Source organism: Archocentrus centrarchus, unplaced genomic scaffold (genome assembly GCF_007364275.1).
Source record: "Archocentrus centrarchus isolate MPI-CPG fArcCen1 unplaced genomic scaffold, fArcCen1 scaffold_40_ctg1, whole genome shotgun sequence".
In the NCBI taxonomy this organism is placed as follows: domain Eukaryota; kingdom Metazoa; phylum Chordata; class Actinopteri; order Cichliformes; family Cichlidae; genus Archocentrus; species Archocentrus centrarchus.
The window spans coordinates 248,466-270,850 of record NW_022060266.1 but is presented as its reverse complement, the minus strand read 5'-3'; the positions used below and the strand labels follow the sequence as shown (position 1 = coordinate 270,850).

Sequence of the window (22,385 nt, the reverse complement as noted above, 5' to 3'; positions counted from 1 at the left end):
ATTGTCTCTTAATGTGTTATTGAGCCTCCATTTAGGCTCAGGTCGGTTTGATGACTGGAAATCAAATCTTCCCTCAGCTGTCAACCCTGAAGAAACGAGTCTGTTTGAGAATGTAAGAAGTAGAAAGTACAGATATTTGTGTAAAAATGCAGGGAGTAAAAGTAAAAAGTTGTCAGAAAAATAAATACTCAAAGTACAGATACCTGAAAAATCTACCTAAGTACAGTAACAGAACCCTCCCAAAGGGATTAATGAAGTTTAATCTGATCTCTCTAATCTAACAAAGCACGTGTACTTAGTTACTCATCACCTCTGGTTATATGACAGTATAAATTAGGCTCTGCTGAAAATGCCCCTGATCAGCCTGTATGGGTTCCGTTTATAGCCTCAGTGTTGGGCCCTTCTGGGACTGTACAGTGTAGTCAAGCCCTTCATGTGTAGTGCCACCTTTAGTCGGTCTGTACTTGCTGTAAGTGATGAGTGTGTGTGAATGCACTCTGTTTGTTAACTTAATTTGATATTATTAGAGAATCAACCCCCCGACCCCCACAAACCCCACGCCGAGTTTAAGGAGCTCTTGAGACATTCTCACAGGAGGAGACTCCCACAGGACCGGAAGTCCTTGTGGTAGAATGCAGGTTTAAGGCACTGATGCGTTCATTGGCTTTTGCTTTTCCGACCCCTCTGTGGAGCTTCCTCAGCCGTTTCCACGTGACATGGCGTCACAAATCTGGGCGGGGCTGGAGGTCCTGCTCAGCCCTCCCTTCGCCTTCACCCACATCTGTTGAGTTTTGGTCGCAGTCACTTGCAGGTTATTTGCTCGGCCTGTGCAGCAGCAGCAGCGATCATGCTCCGCGCTGTGATTTCTCGGAGGCTCCCCGCGCTGAGTCGACTGTCGGTCTGTCACTACTCTGCAGCAGCCATCCCAGCGCCTAGCACCCAGCCCGAGGTCCACTACAACAAGGTAAGACAAGTTTGTCCCAGCGGCCGTTAATCCGCTGACGAGACTTTGGATGTTAGCCAACTGCGTAATCAACAAGTGCGCGCACAGCGTGACTGTTAAACTGCTGTACAGTGAAAGTCACCCGCTGCTGACTACAACGCTGCTGTTCCGGAATCCTTACGAGGCAGGTTTGCGCTCGGAGGTCGAGATTCCCAGTTTTGATGTAATTCCCGCTACTGTAAACAAGCTAATCAGGGCGCAAGTCTGCTGGTGGGCACACATGAAGGCAGAAAGGTGCCCGGAAAAGAGGCAGGACAGAATCCGCTGAAAGGCAATAATGTAGGAATTCATTTACAAAATGGGACACTGATATTCCTGCTTTGACTAGCTTCTGTGTTTACCTTTGTACGCCCCATATTTATAGTTTCCATATTTTTAAAAGGATTAAAAACGCCAGTTTTTAGATTTGTTCGTTGTTGTTTTATTTCTTCATCCACTGACACAAACTCAGACCTGCTCCACAATCTAAAGCACGTTTTATTATTTTTCACTGTAAAAGTTTGAGGCGGATGAGGGCAAAGTGCTGCAGGTTGTTAATCTGGCTCCTGAATAGCATTTGGATATGAGGAGTCTCCACTGCAAGCCGAGCATGAAAGAACCACACCGCCTTGTTAGCATATTGGAATGGATCATTATTAATTGATAATATTTGGTTATGGAAACTCACTGTTCGGTTAGCTGAACCTTTCTTCCTCAAATACTGTATGCAATGCTTTTTAGTAACTGAGACGTCCTTGTGTGGCATGCTGGGATTGATTTCAGGGGCAGGAGGTCGGAGAAGAGGAGGTGACACGATCAGAGAAATGAGAAACGATCAGAGATGTTAGCCCTTTAACTTTGGCCCTTATGCTTGCTCAGACACCGTCCCTGATCCAAAGGTAAAAATGGTTATTGTTTAACCAGGTTCATGTATCAGAGTGCTGCTTTTACTATTTGATTAAATGAATGATATAACCCAGCCACGGGCACGACAAGCCACGGGCACGCCAAGCCGAGGCTTCAGGAAAAGCATCTGGCATAAAGTCTTTGCCAAATCAAACCTGCAGATCGTTAAGAAGGTGACTGACACACCGGATTGGTCGGGGGTTTGGTTGGTTGAGTGTGTGTGTCTGCAGTCTGTCTGCACACACTCGAAGAGGTGGAGCCAGTACTGAGACAGGGAGCACAGGTGGAGCTGTAACCACAGCTGGAGGTCCTTCATCAACCACCTGATCAGCAACATGAAGATCAGAGAACTTTGCTCCATCCAGAAAAACTGCAGTACGGAAGTTAAAACATGCTGATGAACTGTTAATGACACAAAAGGATTTCTTATCTGATTAATTGATGGAATAATTGATAGTTGCAGCCCTAGTAAGAATATCACATACAGAGTCAGTGCTTTTCTCAGAAGTGACAGCTCCTGACTGTGGAAGCTCTTTAAAGTTCCTCCTTATCCTGCTGGAATACAAACTTTATGTTCAAAAAGATGCTGAAAAATGTCTTTGTGGACATTTTTATCCACGTGCCAAAGGACATTAGAGTCTCTGCAGAGCAATAAAGACTTCTTCTTTCTTTGAATCATTGTTTTACACTCATTCCAGGACGTTGCTCTGAATAAAAATAAATAAAATGTTTTATCACTGATGCTGTACTTGTAGTGACACGCTGTCGTGTATTTCATGTTTCAGCTGTTTATCAACAATAAGTGGCAGGATGCAGCGAGTGGGAAAACGTTTCCTACTATAAATCCAGCGACCGGCGAAGTCATCTGTCAGGTTGCAGAAGCCGATCAGGTAACGATCTGCAACGTGAAAAACACCAAGATGTCTGAAGTCAGTGCACTTCAGCCTAACCCCTAACCTACAAAGCTGTTATTGTAGCAACATTATTTGTGTGTGTGTGTGTGTGTGTGTGTGTGTGTGTGTGTGTGTGTGTGTGTATGTGTGTGTGTGTGTGCGTATTTCAGTCTGTGTAATCAGATTTGCAAATGTGTGACTAAAACTGTGTGTATTGATATTAATGGCTGAAAACGTCTCTTCAGTTGGTGTTTTTAGATGTGCCGCCATTTCTGCTGTGGCAGGTCAGCAGATGTGTGTGGAGCGTTGTGTGTCAACACAACTTGTTGGGTCAAAAAATTTGAGGGGACTAATCCTCCTTTCGGGCCGATAAGCCGTCGTCAAAGGTTTTTAGCTCCAATTAGGATCAATCACAGAAACAGCAGAATCATTTGCAGTTGTTTTATTGAACAAAGAGTTCAACAAAGCACAAAAAGATAAAGAGGAAAGAGCGACGCGCCCCCCGGGGGTTCCCGCCGTCAGCAGGTGACAGAAGCAGGCAGAAGTGAAAGCTTTATCAGTGGAGACGTGGTCTAAACACACCTCCCTCTATTATGTTATACTTACGATTATTGGCTATAACTGTATTTTATTTTAACTTTAAGCATCATCTCATTCTCAATTTTTGTCCACTTGTTTTTTAAAAACCATTTGCACACTCTGAATATGCTTATTCACACATTATTTATGATTATATAAGCTTTATTTCTCTTTATGAAATTTGATGCTAGAGTTTACATAATCTTTGGCCTTTAGCCCAGCCTATCAGGGCCTTTCCCAGCCCTCTTGGCAGCCTTCCCATCATGTGCAGGCACCTGGTGACTATCCATCATCTCTTGAACAGTTCTACTGCCCCCAGCTGCCAAAACCCCGGGGGGATGTACCCGCTGTGAAAGTTCCTTTAGTTGGGTAACATTGTGACAATACCATGGGGGGAAATGCCAACGCCCTTAATTTATGTCATGCAGTTACTCTGACTGCCCACTAGTCTGACTCTCACTCACAGCACAACCCCAGAGTAGAGCCCAGTTGAGCATAAATCATAGCACACTCATGATAGGAGCAGACATAATGCAGACATAAAATAGATCTAGAATAAATTTAAAACAATCAAACCACATTTTAAAACAAACGACAGTTCAGTCACACAGTCTAAGTCAGAAATTTCAGTACAGTCAGAATAAGTCAGACATCATAGTCGAAACAAACTGAATCAGTAATATCTTTCATAATAATTCAGTGTATACTCATTATTTAAAAAAGTCATCAAAATAATGTAAAACCCATCAAAAATAGTATAAAAAAACACATAAAATTAATATAAAAACCACGCATAAAATGTGTATAAAAACATACAAAAAATATCCCACAGGCTCAGGTTTTCTTTCTTGAGGTAAGCCTGGTGTACGGGTGGCTGTGGCTCAGGAAGTAGAGCAGGTCATCTAGTAATTGGAAGTTTGGTGGTTCGATTCCTGGGCAAGACACTGAGCGCTGAGTTGCTCCCGATGTGTTCATCTGAGTGTAAATGTGTGTGAATGTTAGATGTACAGCACTTAGGTGTAGAAAAAAAGTGTTAATATGAATGTGTGTGGGTGAATGTAAGTGTGCTGTATCAGCACTTTGAGTGCTCAAAGAGTAGAAAACTGCGATGTAAGAGCTAGTCCATTTATGTCTGTACATGTCACCACATAGTACTCAGCAGTTCAAGTGTGACACTGGATAGTTGGTTTGTGATGGTTGTGCCAATTCGAGGCAGGCTCAGATGCACAGTGGATTTACCATGTGCTTGCTGTAAGTAGCTGTTACTGGAGCTTTATAAAAACTACAGTGTTATCTGTAACTGGGAACAGCTGTGACTGCTGGTTCACCTCGCAAACATCCACTGAAGGAAACCCACAGTGTGACCTTAGTGCAGCACACTGAAGATCATCTGAGTTAGCTTCGAGCCTCCACAGCTCAAGCTTGTCAGGTAGCTGTAACACCATCAATGTTGCCTGTGTGTCCCTCCATGGATATGCCTCCCCAGACTATCACTGACCCACCACCAAACTAGTCAAACTGAATGATATTGCAGGCAGCATAACGTTCTTCACGGCTTCTCCAGACCCTTTCACGTCTGTCACATGTGCTCAGGGTGAACCTGCTGGACCTGCCAGTTCTGGAATTCTGTGGGAAATGCCAGTCGAGCTCCACGGTGCCGGGCATTGAGCACAGCGCCCACTAGAGGATGTCGGGCCCCCCTCATGAAGTCTGCTTCTGATTGTTTGGTCAGAGACATTCACACCAGTGGCTGCTGGAGGTCATTTTGTAGCTCTGCAGAGCTCATCCTGTTCCTCCTGCACAAAGGAGCAGATACCGGTCCTGATGATGGGTGAAGGACCTTCTACGGCCCTGTCCAGCTCTCTTAGACTAACTGTCTGTCTCCTGGAGTCTCCTCCATGCTCTGAGACTGTGCTGGGAGACACAGCAAACCTTCTGGCAATGGCACGTATTGATGTGCCATCCTGGAGGAGTTGGACTACCTGTGCAGCCTCTGTAGGGTCCAGGTATGACCTCATGCTACCAGCAGTGATCAAGCATAACATTATGAGAGGTGAAGTGAATAACACTATCCCTTTATCATGGCACCTGTTAGTGGGTGGGATATATTAAAAAACAAGTGAATAATTTGACCTCTATTTGATGTGTTAGAAACAGGAAAGATGGCCAAGTGTAAGGATTTGAGCAATTTTGACAAGGGACAAATTATGATGGCTAGACAACTGGCCACAACTGTAACTCTTGTGGTGTTTGGGGTATTGTACAGTTGTCAGTATCTATCAAAAGTGCTCCAAGGAAGCGGCAGGATCATGGATGGCCAAGGCACATTACACTTCACTTTAGATTTATGAAATATGAATAAGCATCTGAAATAGGTTTAACCTCTGTCAGCAGTAACAGATTAATTTATTTTCAGAAGTAAAATTATTAATAATACACCAAGATAATACTCTTGTAATTGAGTATTATCTTGGTGTATTATTAATACTCAATTAAAAGAGTCTGGCATTCAAAGTCCTACTTACTGCATATTGTTTAAGGAAGCTGTGCCCTTACATTGTTTATCATTGTTAAAGCAAAAATGTTTGCAGCAAAAATTTACTAACAGACATCTCTTAATATGGGTTTGCACATTGCTGCATGACTTCTGCTGAATTGTAGAAAAGTCACGTAAAAAAACACCCAACTGAAAAGCTGGTGACTTGTAACAGATGACTTGTCTGTGTCAAAACTTCAAGACTTTTCAGGCTTTAATATCAGTATATCCTTACAGATTTATTCATGTTTTCAAATCTGATTACACATCCATCCATCCATCCATCCATGGAGGAGTCTGCTTCTACATCAACAGTGGCTGGTGTACGGATGTGACAGTGATTGCTAAGCACTGCTCTCCCTCGCTGGAATATCATTTCATTCACTGTAAACCGTTCTACTCTCTGCGGGAGTTCGCTTCATTCGTACTGGCTGCTGTTTACATCCCGCCGGATGCGGACGTGCACGAGGCCCAGTGCGCACTCGCAGAGCAGATTCTGTGCATGGAGCGGACATACCCGGACTCTCTTATCATCGTACTTGGGGACTTTAATAAAGCCAGCCTGAGACAGGAACTTCCCAAATATAAACAATATATATCACATGTCCGACCAGAGAGGAGAAGACACTAGACCACTGCTACAGCACGATAAGCGGGGCTTATCACGCAGTGCCCCGCGCTGCACTCGGCCTCTCTGACCACGACATGATCCACCTGATCCCCGCGTACAGACAGAGGCTGAAGCTGTCAAAACCTGTGGTGAGGACAACAAAGCAGTGGACCCGTGAGGCTGTGGAGGAGCTCCGCACATGCTTTGAAACTACAGACTGGAACTCAGTAAGGACTGCCTGTGATAGTTTGGATGATTACATGTACACTGTAACCTCGTATATCCACTTCTGCGAGGATAGCATTGTGCTATCACGCACCAGGGTGAGTTATAACAGTGACAAACCCTGGTTTACTCCCAAACTGAAGCAGCTGTGGATAGAGAAGAGGGAGGCTTTTAAAAGTGGGGACAAAGACTGCTACAAAGAGGCCAAGTACAGGTTTAGCAAGGAATTGGCCACTGCTAGATCACATCACTCTGAGAATATACAGCAGCAGATCTCAGAGAACGACGCGGCCTCTGTATGGAAAAGTTTTAGGCAGATTACCAACTACAAGCCTAAAACCCCCCACTCCACAGACGACCTACAAACTGCAAATAGACTGAACGAGTTCTATTGTCGTTTTGATGGTCAGATCAGCAGCCTTCACACCTCCACCAGTCCCAGCTACAGTACAACCAGCACGAATATTCACCCCCCACCTCAGAGAAGCCCACATCATCAAGGACTTCCACCCCAGAGCCCCCATCCTCCCCTAGTCCACAATCTTTTGTATTCAGGAAGAGCAGGTGCTAAAGCAGTTCAGGAGTGTCAAAGCTCGCAAAACTAGATGGTGGATGGTGTCTCTTTTCAAGATGGCGCCGGTGAGGTCAGCAGCCGTCGTACCTGCTCCTACGCTTTGTTTGTATATATTAGGTTTAGCTCTAATTCTCGACTTTATAATTCCGCCTGCTCTGTGTTATATCACGTATGACAGACAGACTCTTTTTAATATCAGAATACAGCACTCTGGCTGTATTCTGACACCTTTTTCTCCTGACCCGGCTTGGCCCCAGGAGATACTGCGTTTCCAGTGGACCAGCTCAAACAAAGGACGGCGCGGAGCACCCAGGTCACGGACAAGGCCCCGAGGGAAAAGAGCCGGCGTAAGAGAGAGGCTGAGGCGCAGAGCGCACCAAACGCCACTGCCGAGCATCCTGTTGGCTAATGTCCAGTCACTGGATAACAAGCTGGACGAACTCAGGGCCAGGATACAGTTTCAGAGGGACATAAGGGACTGCAACATCATCTGTCTCACGGAGACATGGCTGACCCCCCTCATACCGGACCACGCCGTACAGCCGTCAGAGTTCATCGCACGGACAGAACGAGTGAGTCTGGAAAATCAAGAGGAGGAGGTGTGTGCCTAATGATTAATAACAACTGGTGTGACAGTAGGAATGTTGTCCCTCTGAAACAATCATGTTCACCTAACCTGGAGCTCCTAACCCTGAAATGCCGCCCCCACTACCTGCCCCGCGAGTTCACTTCGGTCATCTTCAGCGCCGTCTATATTCCACCTCAGGCGGACACAAACACGGCACTATCCGAGCTACATGAGGCGATTTCCACCTATCAGGCTAACCAGCGTGATGCGGCTCTCATCGTAGCCGGGGACTTTAACAGTGCAAACTTGAAAAAGCTGATACCGGAGTTGATTCAACACATCGACTGCCCCACCAGAGGAGAGAGGACCCTAGACCACTGCTACTCTCCATTCAAAGAGGGCTACAAAGCAAAGCCTCTTCCGCCTTTTGGGAAGTCTGACCACACCACTGTCCTTCTCATGCCGAAATACAAACAACGGCTCAGGCAGGAACCCCCTGCTGTGAGAGAAGTGACACGGTGGTCTGATCAAACAGAGGCCGCTCTGCAGGGTGCGTTGGATTCAACCGACTGGGACATGTTTCGCAGCAGCGCGGGCGGAGACATCGAGGAGTTTACGGAAACTGTTGTGGGATTTATTGTGAAAGTTGTTGATGACACTTCACTTAGGAGGACCATCAGGACTTTTCCCAACCAGAAGCCGTGGGTGGATAAATCTGTCCGCGACGCCCTGAGGTCCCGCACCGTTGCCTACAACTCCGGCCTCGCCTCTGGGAACATGGAGGACTACAAGGTTGCATCATACAACGTCCGCAGAGCGGTGAAAGAGGCTAAACATCGCTACGGCCGCAGACTGGAACAGCAACTACAACAGTCTGACCCCAGGGGACTGTGGCAGGGACTACGCACCATCACGGACTACAAAGCACCACACACACACCCGGTGAGTGCCCACGCTTCTCTGGCTGATGAACTCAACATCTTCTTTGCGCGCTTTGAGTCGGGAAGCCGACAGCCCGCTGCGCTCCCGGCCGGAGGGGTGTAGACACTCACTGTGACGGAGCGCGACGTGAGGAGGGCGTTTAGACGTGTAAACATTAGGAAAGCGGCTGGACCAGACGGTATTAGTGGACGTGTCCTTAAGACCTGCGCTGACCAGCTGGCACCTGTGTTTACAGTGATATTCAACCTTTCACTGAAACTGTGTGTGATTCCCACCTGCTTTAAAAAGTCCATCATAGTCCCTGTCCCAAAGAAACCACACCCCAGCAGCCCCAATGACTTCAGGCCCATAGCGCTCACCTCTGTGGTGATGAAGTGTTTTGAGAGACTCATCAAGACATTCATCACCTCCTCACTGCCCACCACCCTCGACCCACTACAGTTTGCATACCGGCCAGACAGATCCACAGATGACGCCATATCCTTCCTCCTCCACAAGACCCTTTCACACATAGACACTGGTAAGGGGAACTATGTGAGAGTGCTGTTTGTAGATTACAGCTCAGCATTCAACACCATAGTTCCCTCCAGGCTGGTCTCTAAGCTGCTGGACCTGGGCCTGGGCCCATCCCTGTGCAGGTGGGTTCACAGCTTCCTGACCAGCAGACCACAGGTGGTACGAGTGGGTCACCTCACCTCATCCTCCCTCACCCTCAACACCGGATCCCCCCAAGGCTGTGTGCTCAGCCCTCTGCTGTACTCACTGTACACCCATGACTGCGAGGCCACGTCAGAGTCCAACGTCATCATCAAGTTTGCTGACGACACTGCTGTTGTGGGACTAATCTCTCACAATGAGGAGACAGCCTACAGGAGAGAGGTCTCCCGCCTGGTGAACTGGTGCCAGGAGAACCACCTCCTGCTCAACGTCAGCAAAACGAAGGAACTGATCGTGGACTTCAGCAGGAAGCAGCAGAGGGACTACCATCCACTTGTCATCAGTGGTGCTGAGGTGGAAAGAGTGGACACTTTCAAATACCTGGGAGTGACCATCTCACAGGACCTGTCCTGGACTCATCACATAAACATCACTGTGAAGAAGGCCAGACAGCGTCTCTACCTCCTCAGGCGGCTGAGAGACTTCAAGCTCCCACTCAAGGTGCTCAGGAACTTTTACACCTGCACCATCGAGAGCATCATGCGTGGGAGCATCACCACCTGGATGGGAAACTGCACCAAGCAGGACTTCATGGCCCTAAAAAGGGTGGTTCGTTCAGCTGAACGGACCATCAGAACCACCCTCCCCAACCTGCAGGACATTTACACCAAGCAGTGCAGGCTGAGGGCCATGAAGATCCTAAAACAGCCCAGCCACCCCGGACACTCTCTCTTCTCCCTGCTCCCATCAGGCCGGCGTTACCGCTGCCTGAGGGCTAAGACTGAAAGGTTGAAGAAGAATTTTTACCCACAAGCCATCCGTCTGCTCAACTCTGAGCCCTAACTGGACCATTATTGCACAATGTAAATATTATAATTTATAAAAGTGTGTATAGTGTATAGTATATAGAGTATAGTGTATAGTGTGAATTACTTTTTTTTATTTTTATTCTTCTTATTTATATGTGTGTGTATATATGGTTGCAGGTACAAAATACATTTCACTGTGCATTGTACTGTGTATAACTGTGCATGTGACAAATAAACACTATCTTAAACTATCTTAATCTTAACCTGCCACACTGAGACACTGTGCTAACGAGCTTGCCCTACTGTTCACGGACATCTTCAACTCCTCACTGGAGGCTTGCCACATGCCTGTCTGTTTTAAAAACGCTACCATCATTCCTGTCCCCAAGAAGCCAAGGATCACAGGACATAATGACTACAGACCTGTGGCACTGACTTCTGTGGTCATGAAGTCATTTGAGGGTCTGGTTCTGTCCCACCCAAAATCCCTCACGGCTTCCCTTCTGGACCCCCTGCAGTTTTCCTACAGAGCCAACAGGTCTGTGGACGATGCCATCAACCTGGCTTTGCACTTCATTCTACAGCATCTGGACTCCCAGGAAACCTACGCCAGGATCCTGTTTGTGGACTTCAGCGCTGCCTTCAACACCATCATCCCTGATCTCCTCCAAGACAAGCTGTCCCAGATGAACGTGCCTGATCCCATCTGCAGGTGGATCATTGACTTCCTGACGAACAGGAAACCGCACGTGAGTCTGGGGAAGAATGTCTCGGACTCCCGGACCATCAGCACTGGCACTCCTCAGGGCTGTGTCCTGTCTCCTCTGCTCTTCTCCATGTACACCAACTGCTGCACCTCTGACCACCAGTCTGTCAAGCTTATTAAGTTTGCAGATTCAATTCAATTCAATTCAATTTTATTTATATAGCGCCAAATCACAACAAACTGTCGCCTCAAGGCGCTTTGTATTGTGGGTAAAGACCCTACAATAATACAGAGAAAACCCAACAGTCAAAACGACCCCCTATGAGCAGCACTTGGCGACAGTGGGAAGGAAAAACTCCCTTTTAACAGGAAGAAACCTCCAGCAGAACCAGGCTCAGGGAGGGGCAGTCATCTGCCGCGACCGGTTGGGCTGAGGGGAGAGAAAAGACATGCTGTGGAAGAGAGCCAGAGATTAATATCAATTAATGATTAAATGCAGAGTGGAGTATAAACAAAGTAAATAAGGTGAATGAGAAACAGTGCATTATGTGAACCCCCCAGCAGACTAGGCCTATAGCAGCATAACTAAGGGATGGTTCAGGGTCACCTGATCCAGCCCTAACTATAAGCTTTATCATAAAGGAAAGTTTTAAGCCTAATCTTAAAAATAGAGAGGGTGTCTGTCTCCCGAATCCAAGCTGGAAGCTGGTTCCACAGAAGAGGCGCCTGAAAGCTGAAGGCTCTGCCTCCCATTCTACTCTTAAGTATCCTAGGAACCACAAGTAAGCTAGCAGTCTGAGAGCGAAGTGCTCTGTTGGGGTGATATGGTACTATGAGGTCTTTGAGATAAGATGGTGCCTGATTATTCAAGACCTTGTATGTGAGGAGAAGAATTTTAAATTCTATTCTAGATTTAACAGGGAGCCAATGAAGAGAAGCCAATATGGGAGAAATATGCTCTCTCTTTCTAGTCCCTGTCAGTACTCTAGCTGCAGCATTTTGGATCAGCTGAAGGCTTTTCAGGAAGCTTTTAGGACAGCCTGATAATAATGAATTACAATAATCCAGCCTAGAAGTAATAAATGCATGAATGAGCTTTTCAGCATCACTCTGAGAAAGGATGTTTCTAATTTTAGAAATATTGCGCAAATGCAAAAAAGCGGTCCTACATATTTGTTTAATATGTGCATTGAAGGACATATCCTGGTCAAAAATGACTCCAAGATTTCTCACAGTGTTTCTGGAGGCCAAAGTAATACCATCCAGAGTAAGTATCTGGTTAGACACCATGTTTCTAAGATTTGTGGGGCCGAGTACAAGAATTTCAGTTTTATCTGAATTTAGAAGCAGGAAATTAGAGGTCATCCAGGCCTTAATATCTTTAAGAAATTCCTGCAGTTTAACTAATTGATGTGTGTCATCTGGCTTCATTGATAGGTAAAGCTGAGTATCATCTGCATAACAATGAAAATTGATGCAGTGCTTTCTAATAATACTGCCTAAGGGAAGCATGTATAATGTAAATGAAATTGGTCCTAGCACAGAACCCTGTGGAACTCCATAATTAACCTTAGTGTGTGAAGAAGACTCCCCATTTACATGAACAAATTGGAGTCTATGAGATAAATATGATTCAAACCACTGCAGTGCAGTACCTTTAATACCTATAGCAAGCTCTAATCTCTGTAATAAAATGTTATGGTCAACAGTATCAAAAGCTGCACTGAGGTCCAACAGGACAAGTACAGAGATGAGTCCACTGTCAGAGGCTCTAAGAAGATCATTTGTAACCTTCACTAATGCTGTTTCTGTACTGTGATGAATTCTGAAACCTGACTGAAACTCTTCAAATAAACCGTTCCTCTGCAGATGATCAGTTAGCTGTTTTACAACTACTCTTTCAAGAATCTTTGAGAGAAAAGGAAGGTTGGAGATTGGCCTATAATTAGCTAAGACAGCTGGGTCAAGTGATGGCTTTTTAAGCAGAGGTTTAATTACAGCCACCTTGAAGGTCTGTGGTACATAGCCAACTAATAAAGACTGATTGATCATTTTTAAGATTGAAGCATCAATAATTGGAAAGACTTCTTTGAACAGTCTAGTAGGAATGGGATCTAACAAACATGTTGCTGGTTTGGAGGAAGTAACTATTGAAGTTAACTCTGAAAGATCAACTGGAGCCAAAGAGTCTAAACAAATACCAGCAGTGCTGAAAGCAGCCGAACATGAAGAATAATCTTTGAGATGGTTATGAATAATTTTTTCTCTAATGTCTAAAATTTTATTTGTAAAGAAATCCATGAAGTCACTACTAGTTAACGTGAAAGGAATACTCGGCTCTACAGAGCTCTGACTCTTTGTCAGCCTGGCTACAGTGCTGAAAAGAAACCTGGGGTTGTTCTTATTTTCTTCAATTAATGATGAATAGTAAGATGTCCTAGCTTTACGGAGGGCTTTTTTATAGAGCAACAAACTCTTTTTCCAGGCTAAATGAGCATCTTCTAATTTAGTGAGACGCCATTCCCTCTCCAGCTTTCGGGTTATCTGCTTTAAGCTGTGCGTTTGTGAATTATACCACGGAGTCAGGCACTTCTGATTTGAAGCTTTCCTTTTCAGAGGAGCCACAGTATCCAAAGTTATACGCAGTGAGGATGTAAAACTATTGACGAGATAATCGACCTCACTGGGAGCAGAGTTTAGGTAGCTGCTCTGCACTGTGTTGGCACATGGCACTGAAGAGCATAACAATGAAGGAATTAGATCCTTAAACTTAGTTACAGCACTTTCAGAAAGACTTCTACTGTAATAAAACTTATTCCCCACTGCTGTGTAATCCATTAAAGTAAATGTAAATGTTACTAAGAAATGATCAGACAGGAGGGGGCTTTCAGGGAATACTGTTAAGTCTTCAGTTTCTATGCCATATGTTAGGACAAGATCCAGAGTATGATTAAAGTGGTGGGTGGGCTCCTTTACATTTTGAGAGAAGCCAATTGAATCTAACAATAGATTAAATGCAGTGTTGAGGCTGTCATTCTCAGCATCTACATGGATGTTAAAATCACCCACTATAATTATTTTATCTGAACTGAGCACTAAATCAGATAAAAAGTCTGAGAAATCAGGCAGAAACTCTGAGTAAGGACCAGGTGGACGATAGATAATAACAAATAAAACAGGTTTTTGATTTTCCCAATTAGGATGGACAAGACTAAGAGTCAGGCTTTCAAAAGAATGAAAACTTTGTCTGGGTCTTTGATTAATTAATAAGCTGGAATTGAAGATTGCAGCTAATCCTCCTCCTCGACCTGTGCTTCGAGCATTCTGACAGTTACTGTGACTCGGGGGTGTTGATTCATTTAAACTAACATATTCATCCTGCTGTAACCAGGTTTCTGTAAGGCAGCATAAATCAATACGTTGATCAATTATTAAATCATTTACTAATAGGGACTTGGAAGAGAGAGACCTAATGTTTAACAATCCACATTTAATTGTTTTATTCTTTGGTGCAGTTGATGAAGCTGTATTATTTATTGTTTTTGAATTCTTATGCTTAAATAGCTTTTTGCTGATTTTAGCTTTGGTTTTTGGTGGTCTGGGAGCAGGCACCGACTCTATGGGGATGGGGTTTTGGGGGGATGGCAGGAGGAGAGAAGCTGCAGAGAGGCGTGTAAGACTGCAACTCTGCTTCCTGGTCTCAACCCTGGGTAGTCAGTTTTTAGAAGGGTTAATAAATTTGGCCAGATTTCTAGAAATGAGAGCTGCTCCATCCAAAGTGGGATGGATGCCGTCTCTCCTAACAAGACCAGGTTTTCCCCAGAAACTTTGCCAATTATCTATGAAGCCCACGTCATTTTTTGGACACCACTCAGACAGCCAGCGATTCAAGGAGAACATGCGGCTAAACATGTCGCTCCTGGTCTGATTGGGGAGGGGCCCAGAGAAAACTACAGAGTCCGACATCGTTTTTGCAAAGTTACACACCGAGTCAATATTAATTTTAGTGACCTCCGATTGGCGTAACCGGGTGTCATTACTGCCGACGTGAATAACGATCTTACCAAATCTACGATTAGCCTTAGCCAGCAGTTTCAAATTTCCATGAATGTCGCCTGCTCTGGCCCCTGGAAGACATTTGACTATGGTCGCCGGTGTCTCTAGCTTCACGTTTCTCAAAACAGAGTCGCCAATAACCAGAGTTTGTTCCTCGGCGGGTGTGTCGCCGAGTGGAGAAAAACGGTTAGAGACGTGAACAGGTTGGTGGTGTACCCGGGGCTTCTGCTTAGGACTACGCTTCCTCCTCACCGTCACCCAGCTGGCCTGTTTTCCCTGCTGCTCGGGATCTGCTGGGGGGGAGCTAACGGCGGCTAAGCTACCATGGTCCGCACCCGCTACAGGGGCCTGGCTAGATGTAGGATTTTCCAGGGTGCGGAGCCGAGTCTCCAGTTCAGAAAGCCTGGCCTCCAGAGCTCCAGAGCAAACAGACTACATTTATTACAAGTACCGTTACTGCTAAAGGAGGCCGAGGAGTAACTAAACATGTGACACCCAGAGCAGGAAAGTGCAGGAGAGACAGGAGAAGAAGCCATGCTGGTAGTGAGTCGGCTAAGGGCTAAGTTACTAGCTGAGCTAAGCTAGCGAATTTCTAAAAACAAATAAAGTGAGTAATGTGAATACAGGTGATTCAGCAAAGAGTATGCTATTTAAAGTAGGTGAAGATTACACTAAAATATGTTATTATTCAGATAAATCGAGTTATACAGATATAACAGCTAACAGACAGCAAAACACTGTGCTCCGAAACAGGAACAGGAAGTGATACAATACCGCAGTGAGAGCCAACACCAAGTGACAGCGCCACCTCGATCAGAAACTCAGATGACACGACTCTCATTGGGCTCATCTCAGATGGCCTACAGGATGGAGGTCAAACGTCTGGTGTTCTGGTGCAGCCACAATAACCTGGTGCTGAACGCCCAGAAGACAGTAGAGATTAGGGATGGCACGATACCACTTTTTTTAGGTCCGATACCGATATTTTATATTTGGGTATCTGCCGATACCGATACAAATCTGATTTTTTTTTTTTTTTTTTTTTTTTAAACAATTGCTTTAAAAAAAAGCATTGGGTGCATTTTACATAAGTAAACAGTCAAATAAAAAAAAGAATTGTAATGTTATTATATTATACTCGTTTGCAAGAAATACATTGCACCCAAAACACAGTTCAGTTTGCCAGTACTGATTTTTTTATTTAAACATAACTTTTCACAGCATTTAGCTGGTCAACACTATTCAGACATTTATGCTGAAATTTAAAAATTTTAAGCTAAATTAAATCTAAGGATCTGAAGTAATATTCAAAATGAAATTCAAAGTGCAGCTTCATGCTAGATCTCAAAAGCTGTTAGGTTCTGAAAACAAAGTGCAATTTCAACATAAAATACTGTTCATATTCAACAAATTAAAAAAAGAAAAATCACGTTGTAGGATGGACCCTTTTATACTTGAAACTCAACAGACATCTACAGTGGAAAATTTCCACTGTAAAAACAACATAGAAATTAAAGTAGTGCAAACATGGCTTTTCGTGACTCTCAACTAGTATTAAGATGGCTGTCAGTTCAATCTTTTTCCATCACATTAAACCTGAAGTTCAACTGTGTGACATCTCTATACAAAACTTAACACTTGTATAAAAACATTTCCAGTATAAAAAATACAAAAAAACACACACACACACACACACACACACACACACACACACACTGCGAACTAAAGTTTTTGGATATAGAATCCCCCTACCGGGAGACATGGCAGTAGCTGCCCATTACTGAAAAACAGTCACTTTTGAAAACCATTTTGTAACAGTTTGTTCACTTTAACATGAGAGGCAGGTTCTTCTTTAGAAAGATCAGCATTTTGGCCTTCTCAGCTGTCAGCCTGCTTATCCTTTCATCAATAATGATGGAGGCTGTACTGAAGAGTCTCTCACTGTCCACACTTGTAGGAGGTGCACACAGAAATTTAGCTGCTGTATAAACCAGAGTGGGTAATCTAGGTTTGTTGACTTGCCAGTATAGCAGTGGATTGTCCGAGCGCTGAATAGTTGACTCGCTGAGGTAGGTTTGCACTTCAATGCGTGGACTTGTGGTGGCTAAGTCAGGAACAGGTTCTACAGTGTTCTCCTTCAGGATTTCATCAAAAATGCTTTCAAGTCTGTTGGGACTTGCAGATTCCACCCGCGGTGTCTTCTTTGCTGGTTCCAAGGCTGCTGAACATGATGGCCCCTCTGCTGGCTCTGAGGAATCTGCTGTGGTTGTCCTCAGCACCTCCTCCATCTTCCTCACCTCAACCATCAAAGAAGCTTTAGCTTGTTTTGAGGTTTCTACACTTGTGAAGTATCTGGAATTATAAAAAAAAATAGCCAAACTGTAATATTAAGTGATCAGTATCATCCTGTAGGCTTATTAAACTATGATCTAAAGTAAAACATCCTCACCATTTTCTCTCACACACACTCCTTTTCTCTCTCTCTGTCACTCACTCACTCACTCACTCACATTCTTTCATCTGATAAAACATCAGTGAAGACTCACATACCTGTCTTTATACCTTGGATCCAGCAGCGTTGCAACTGTGTATAGTGGCTCAGATTCTACATCTCTGAAGCGTCTGTTAACTGTCTCAAGAAGGGTGCTTTTTATCTTCTTTATTCCTTCGTCGGCCTCAGTTTCTTGAGAGAGAACGCGCTTGAGGACACAGACTATTGGGATGACATCAGATACAGATGATGATGAGGAGCTTACCTCCCTTGTTAACTCCTCAAAGGGAGCGAGAGCTGCCATGACCTTTTCCAGTAAACTACACTGCTGTGCAGTGAGTATGGGTGGCAGGTCATATTCTGCGGAATATGCGCACAAGACTCGTTTCTGTTCAATGAGGGTCTTGATCATATAATATGTGCTATTCCATCTTGTTCGCACATCTTGTACCAGATGCTTGGGTGGCATATTCAGCTCCATTTGAATGTCCTCCAAACGTGAATATGCTTGTGGTGAGTGCTTGAACTGCCCCACTATTTTCCTGCCAATTGCCACTGCATCACTTACACTAGGTTGTGCTAGCAGTTCTTCATTCACCACAAGCTGCAAGGTATGCGCGAAGCATCCCAAACTTGCAAGTCTGAGCCGGTCCAATGCCTTTGTTACATTGCTAGCATTGTCTCGTAAAATAACTTTGTTTTTTGGAATTTTCCATACATTAAACATTTCCTCCAAAGCTGAAGTGATGGACTCTCCCGAGTGCGAACCATGAAACTGTTTAGCCTGCAACACTGCTTTTTGTAAAGTAAAACTTGAGTCTATCCACTGTGCTGTCAGACTGAGCAATGACAATGGACACACATCTGAGCTCCAGATATCAGTTGTTAAGCTTAAACTTGGAATGCTCTGCAAGCTTTCAGAGATAAACTTGCATACTTCCTTGTACTTATCTGGGACTGCTTGCTCAGAGATGAAATGATGGTTTGGCAGCACATAGCGTGGCTCCAAATGCTCCATTAAGCGTTTAAAACCAACATTTTCCACAACAGAAAGAGGCTGGTCATCAAGCACAACAAATTCAACAATTTTCTCCGGTATCAGCTTTGCTTTGTTGCTTTCTGGAGAGAGTTTCTCGCATTCCAGCAGCGTTTGTTGACACAAAACATTTTTCTTTGTAGTATTCGAGGCCTCGATAAATTCCATGTACTCCTTTCCGTGGTGTTTCTGTAAGTGTTTTATCATGGTCGTGGTGTTAAAGTTCCCAACACTGCTACCACCTCGTGAGACACTTGCATTGCACAACTTACACTCGGCGGTCTTGCTGTTTCCTTCCTTGAGTGTGAAGTAACTCCACACCGCTGACATGCCGAAACAACTCTCACAACAGTCGCTCTATCACGTGATGCCTGCCATTCCTATGCGAAGGTGCTGCATCGGCTTACGGCATGCCGCAAATTTTATCAAACATTTTTTTAATATTTAAAGTATCGGAGTGCATTTTTTAAATTTCTTTCCGATATCCGATCCAGTAATTTTGGCCAGTATCGGACCGATACCAATACTGAATATCGGATCGGCGCATCCCTAGTAGAGATTATAGTGGACTTCAGGAAGCACACAGCCCCTCTACCCTCCATCATCCTGACTGGCACCCCGATTACCACAGTGGACTCATTTCGCTTCCTGGGAACTACCATCACCCAGGACCTCAAGTGGGAGCCCACTATCTCCTCTGTCATCAAAAAGGCCCAGCAGAGGATGTACTTCCTGCGGCAGTTGAAGAAATTCAATTTGCCAGTAAGGACCATGGTGCAGTTCTATACTGCCATCACCGAGTTCATCCTTACCTTCTCCATCACTGTGTGGTGCGCTGGAGCCACCACTAGGGACAAACAGAGACAACAGCGCGTTGTGCACTCTGCTGAGAAGGTGATTGGCTGCAACCTTCCATCTCTCCAGGACCTGTACACCTCCAGGACACTGAGGCGTGCAGGTCGGATCACAGCCGACCACTCTCACCCTGGGCACAGACTTTTTGACCCTCTCCCCTCAGGCAGGAGGCTACGGTCCATTCGGACCAGGACCTCCCGCCATAAGAACAGTTTCTTCTCCTCTGCTGTTGGACTCATGAACAATAACCCTAAGACTGTTACCACCACCCTCCACAAACGCTGATGACCCTATGTTTATGCACCTGTCTGTTTGCACTGATCACTGCACTGTCATGTACATATTACCGGACTATAGTTTACATTCTATTATCTTTACAGTTACTTTATCATGTCACTTTAGGCAATAAAACCTTCTGATTCTGATCCATCCAGGGGGCCGCAGCCTAATTAGAGAAGCCCAGACCGCCCTCTCCTCATCCAGCTCATCCAGGGGGTCACCGAGGCATTTCCAGGCCAGCCAAGAGATATAATCTCTCCAGTGTGACCTCACCGAAGAGGTGCCTAGTAGGCATACTAGTCAGATGCCTGAACCACCTCACCTGGCTCCTTTCAATGTGGAGGAGCAGCGGCTCTACTTTGAGGCCCTCCTGAATGGCTGCACTGCTCACTCTATCTCTAAGGGAGAGGTCACCCACTGTTCAGAGGAAGCTCATTTCTGTTGCTTGTATTCGTGATCTTGTTCTTTTGGTCACTACCCAAAACTCGTGACCATAGGTGAGGGTAGGGACGTAGATTGACTGATAAATCAACAGCTTCGCTTTCACGCTCAGCTCCCTCTTCACCACGACAGACCGTGCAGTGTCCGCTTCACGGCAGACACAGGCCTAATCCATCTGTTGATGTCCTGCTCCCTTCTCCCATCACTTGGGAACAAGACCCCAAGATAGTTAAACTCCTCCACTAGGGGCAGGAACTCATCCCTGAGCTGGAGTGGGCAGCCTCAGCCGGCTGAGGACCATGACCTCAGACTTAGAGGTGCTAATTCTCATGCCAGCTGCTTCACACTTGACTGTGAACTGGAGGCCACCACCTGATGAAGCCAACAGGACTGCATCATCTGCAAAGGGCAGAGATGAGATTCTGAGGCCACAAGTTTTTGCTGCAGCCACTGCCTGAGCAATGTTCCTCTTGGCCTGCTGGTACCCATCAGCTATCTCCAAACTCCCACTGGCTAACCAAGCCTGATAGAACTTCTTCAGCTTGATGGCTCCATTCACCATCAGTGACCACCATCTGGTTTGGGGATTGCCACCACGACAAGCACCAAGCATCTTCCAGCCACAGCTCTAGCTCAACAATGGAGGTGCAGAACATGGTCCATTTGGACTCAATGTCCTCAGCCTCCCTCGGAATGCTGTTGAAGTTCTGCTGGAGGTGGGAGGTGAAAATGTCGGGAACTGGGACCTCTGCCTAGTGTTCCTAGTGCACCCTCACTATATGTTTGGGTGCGCCAGGTCTGTCCAGCATCCTCCCCCACCACCTGATCCCACTCACCACCAGGTGGTGATCAGTTGACAGCTGAGCTCCTAGCTCCTAGGGTGTCCTGGTGCCGTGTGCACTTACAGACATCCGTATGTTTGAACATGGTGTTCACTATGGACAAACTTTGGTTTGCACAGAAGTCCAATAACAAAATACCATTCAGGTTCAGTTTAGGCAAGCCGTTCCTCCCAATCATGCCCCTCCAGGTCTCACTGTCATTGCTGACGTGAGCATTGAAGTCTCTGGCTGGTATCTCTCAACCTCGTGCATTAGCTCAGGCTCCTTCCCCACCAGAGGTGACATTCGGTTTCCTGATAGCCAGTCTTGTTAGACGGGGATTGGCTGCACTCTCCAGGCCTGGCTCCAGGGTGGGGCCTTGGTAACCTTAGCCTGGGCAGAGTAAACCGTTCCTTTGATGTGTTTTCCACAGGGTTCATGGGAATTACTCTTTGGTCCTGGGTTAGAGGCCAGACAATTTGCCATTGGAGACTGAAGGAATTTAAATAATAAGAGTGTGCTGCTGTTTAAGCCTTTAGGTTTCTGCGTGTTCATTTATCGACAGGAATGACACAAAACAGGAGTAAGGAGTCCAATTATTAAATTTAACAAAGCCATTTCAAACAGTTTACAGATTAGTCTGGTTCAGAATTGTTGGAGCTGCCTAATGTAGCAAATGGCCAGTTCACTTCAGAAAAACCAAAGGCCCTCTAAACCTAATACCCCCCTGAGAAGGGTACTCATTCGGTCCGCTGATCAGACAGCCCATGGACTCAACACCCTCCGACTCATTTTGCCTATATTTTTCTTTACTCTTTTAAACTCTTTTCTTCTTTTCAACTCTTTTTTTTTTCTCTTAAACTCTTTTTTTTTTCTTTCTTAAACTCTTACACCTGTGTGAAATGGCTCAAATTACACCTTCCTCTTGTCTTACCACCAGTGACCATTATAATTTGATACAGTTCAATATGCAGATATTTAGAAAAGGTCTCTGCCAACCTTTAGGTGGAGATCTCCTGGTCACTGATAGCGTCTGGAAGTCAGTACTGTCACGAGGAACCTCGAAGCGGCGATTATCGGTGGCCAAATTCACTCCTTATTCCTAAGAAACTCAAAAAACAAATAAAAACATCTGAAAATCAAAAACATTCCTGTTCGATCACGTCGGGCGTCACCAATTGAAGGAATTTAAATAATAAGAGTGTGTGCTGCTGCTGTTTAAGCCTTTAGGTTTCTGCGTGTTCGTTTGTTCGAACAGGAATGACACAAACAGGAATAAGGAGTCCAATTATTAAATTTAATAAAGCCATTTCAAACAGTTTACAGATTAATCCGGGTCAGAATTGTTGGAGCTGTCTGATGTAGTCGGTGCAGCTTCACACAAGTCTGACACCGCTCTCTATCGTAGTTCAACTTTTA

The 22,385-nt window shown here is 45.2% G+C and overlaps 1 protein-coding gene across 1 annotated transcript in view; it reads left to right on the top strand.

Annotated features, from left to right (window-relative positions):
* Positions 1–746: 746 nt before the first annotated feature.
* Positions 747–22,385, top strand: part of LOC115776877 (aldehyde dehydrogenase, mitochondrial-like) — a 59,712-nt gene continuing 38,073 nt past the window's right edge. The window contains exons 1-2 of the mRNA XM_030724666.1: positions 747–964; positions 2,674–2,778. Coding sequence (XP_030580526.1) covers positions 848–964; positions 2,674–2,778 — 222 coding nt within the window. The 5' untranslated portion in view covers positions 747–847. The remainder of the gene's footprint in view (positions 965–2,673; positions 2,779–22,385) is intronic.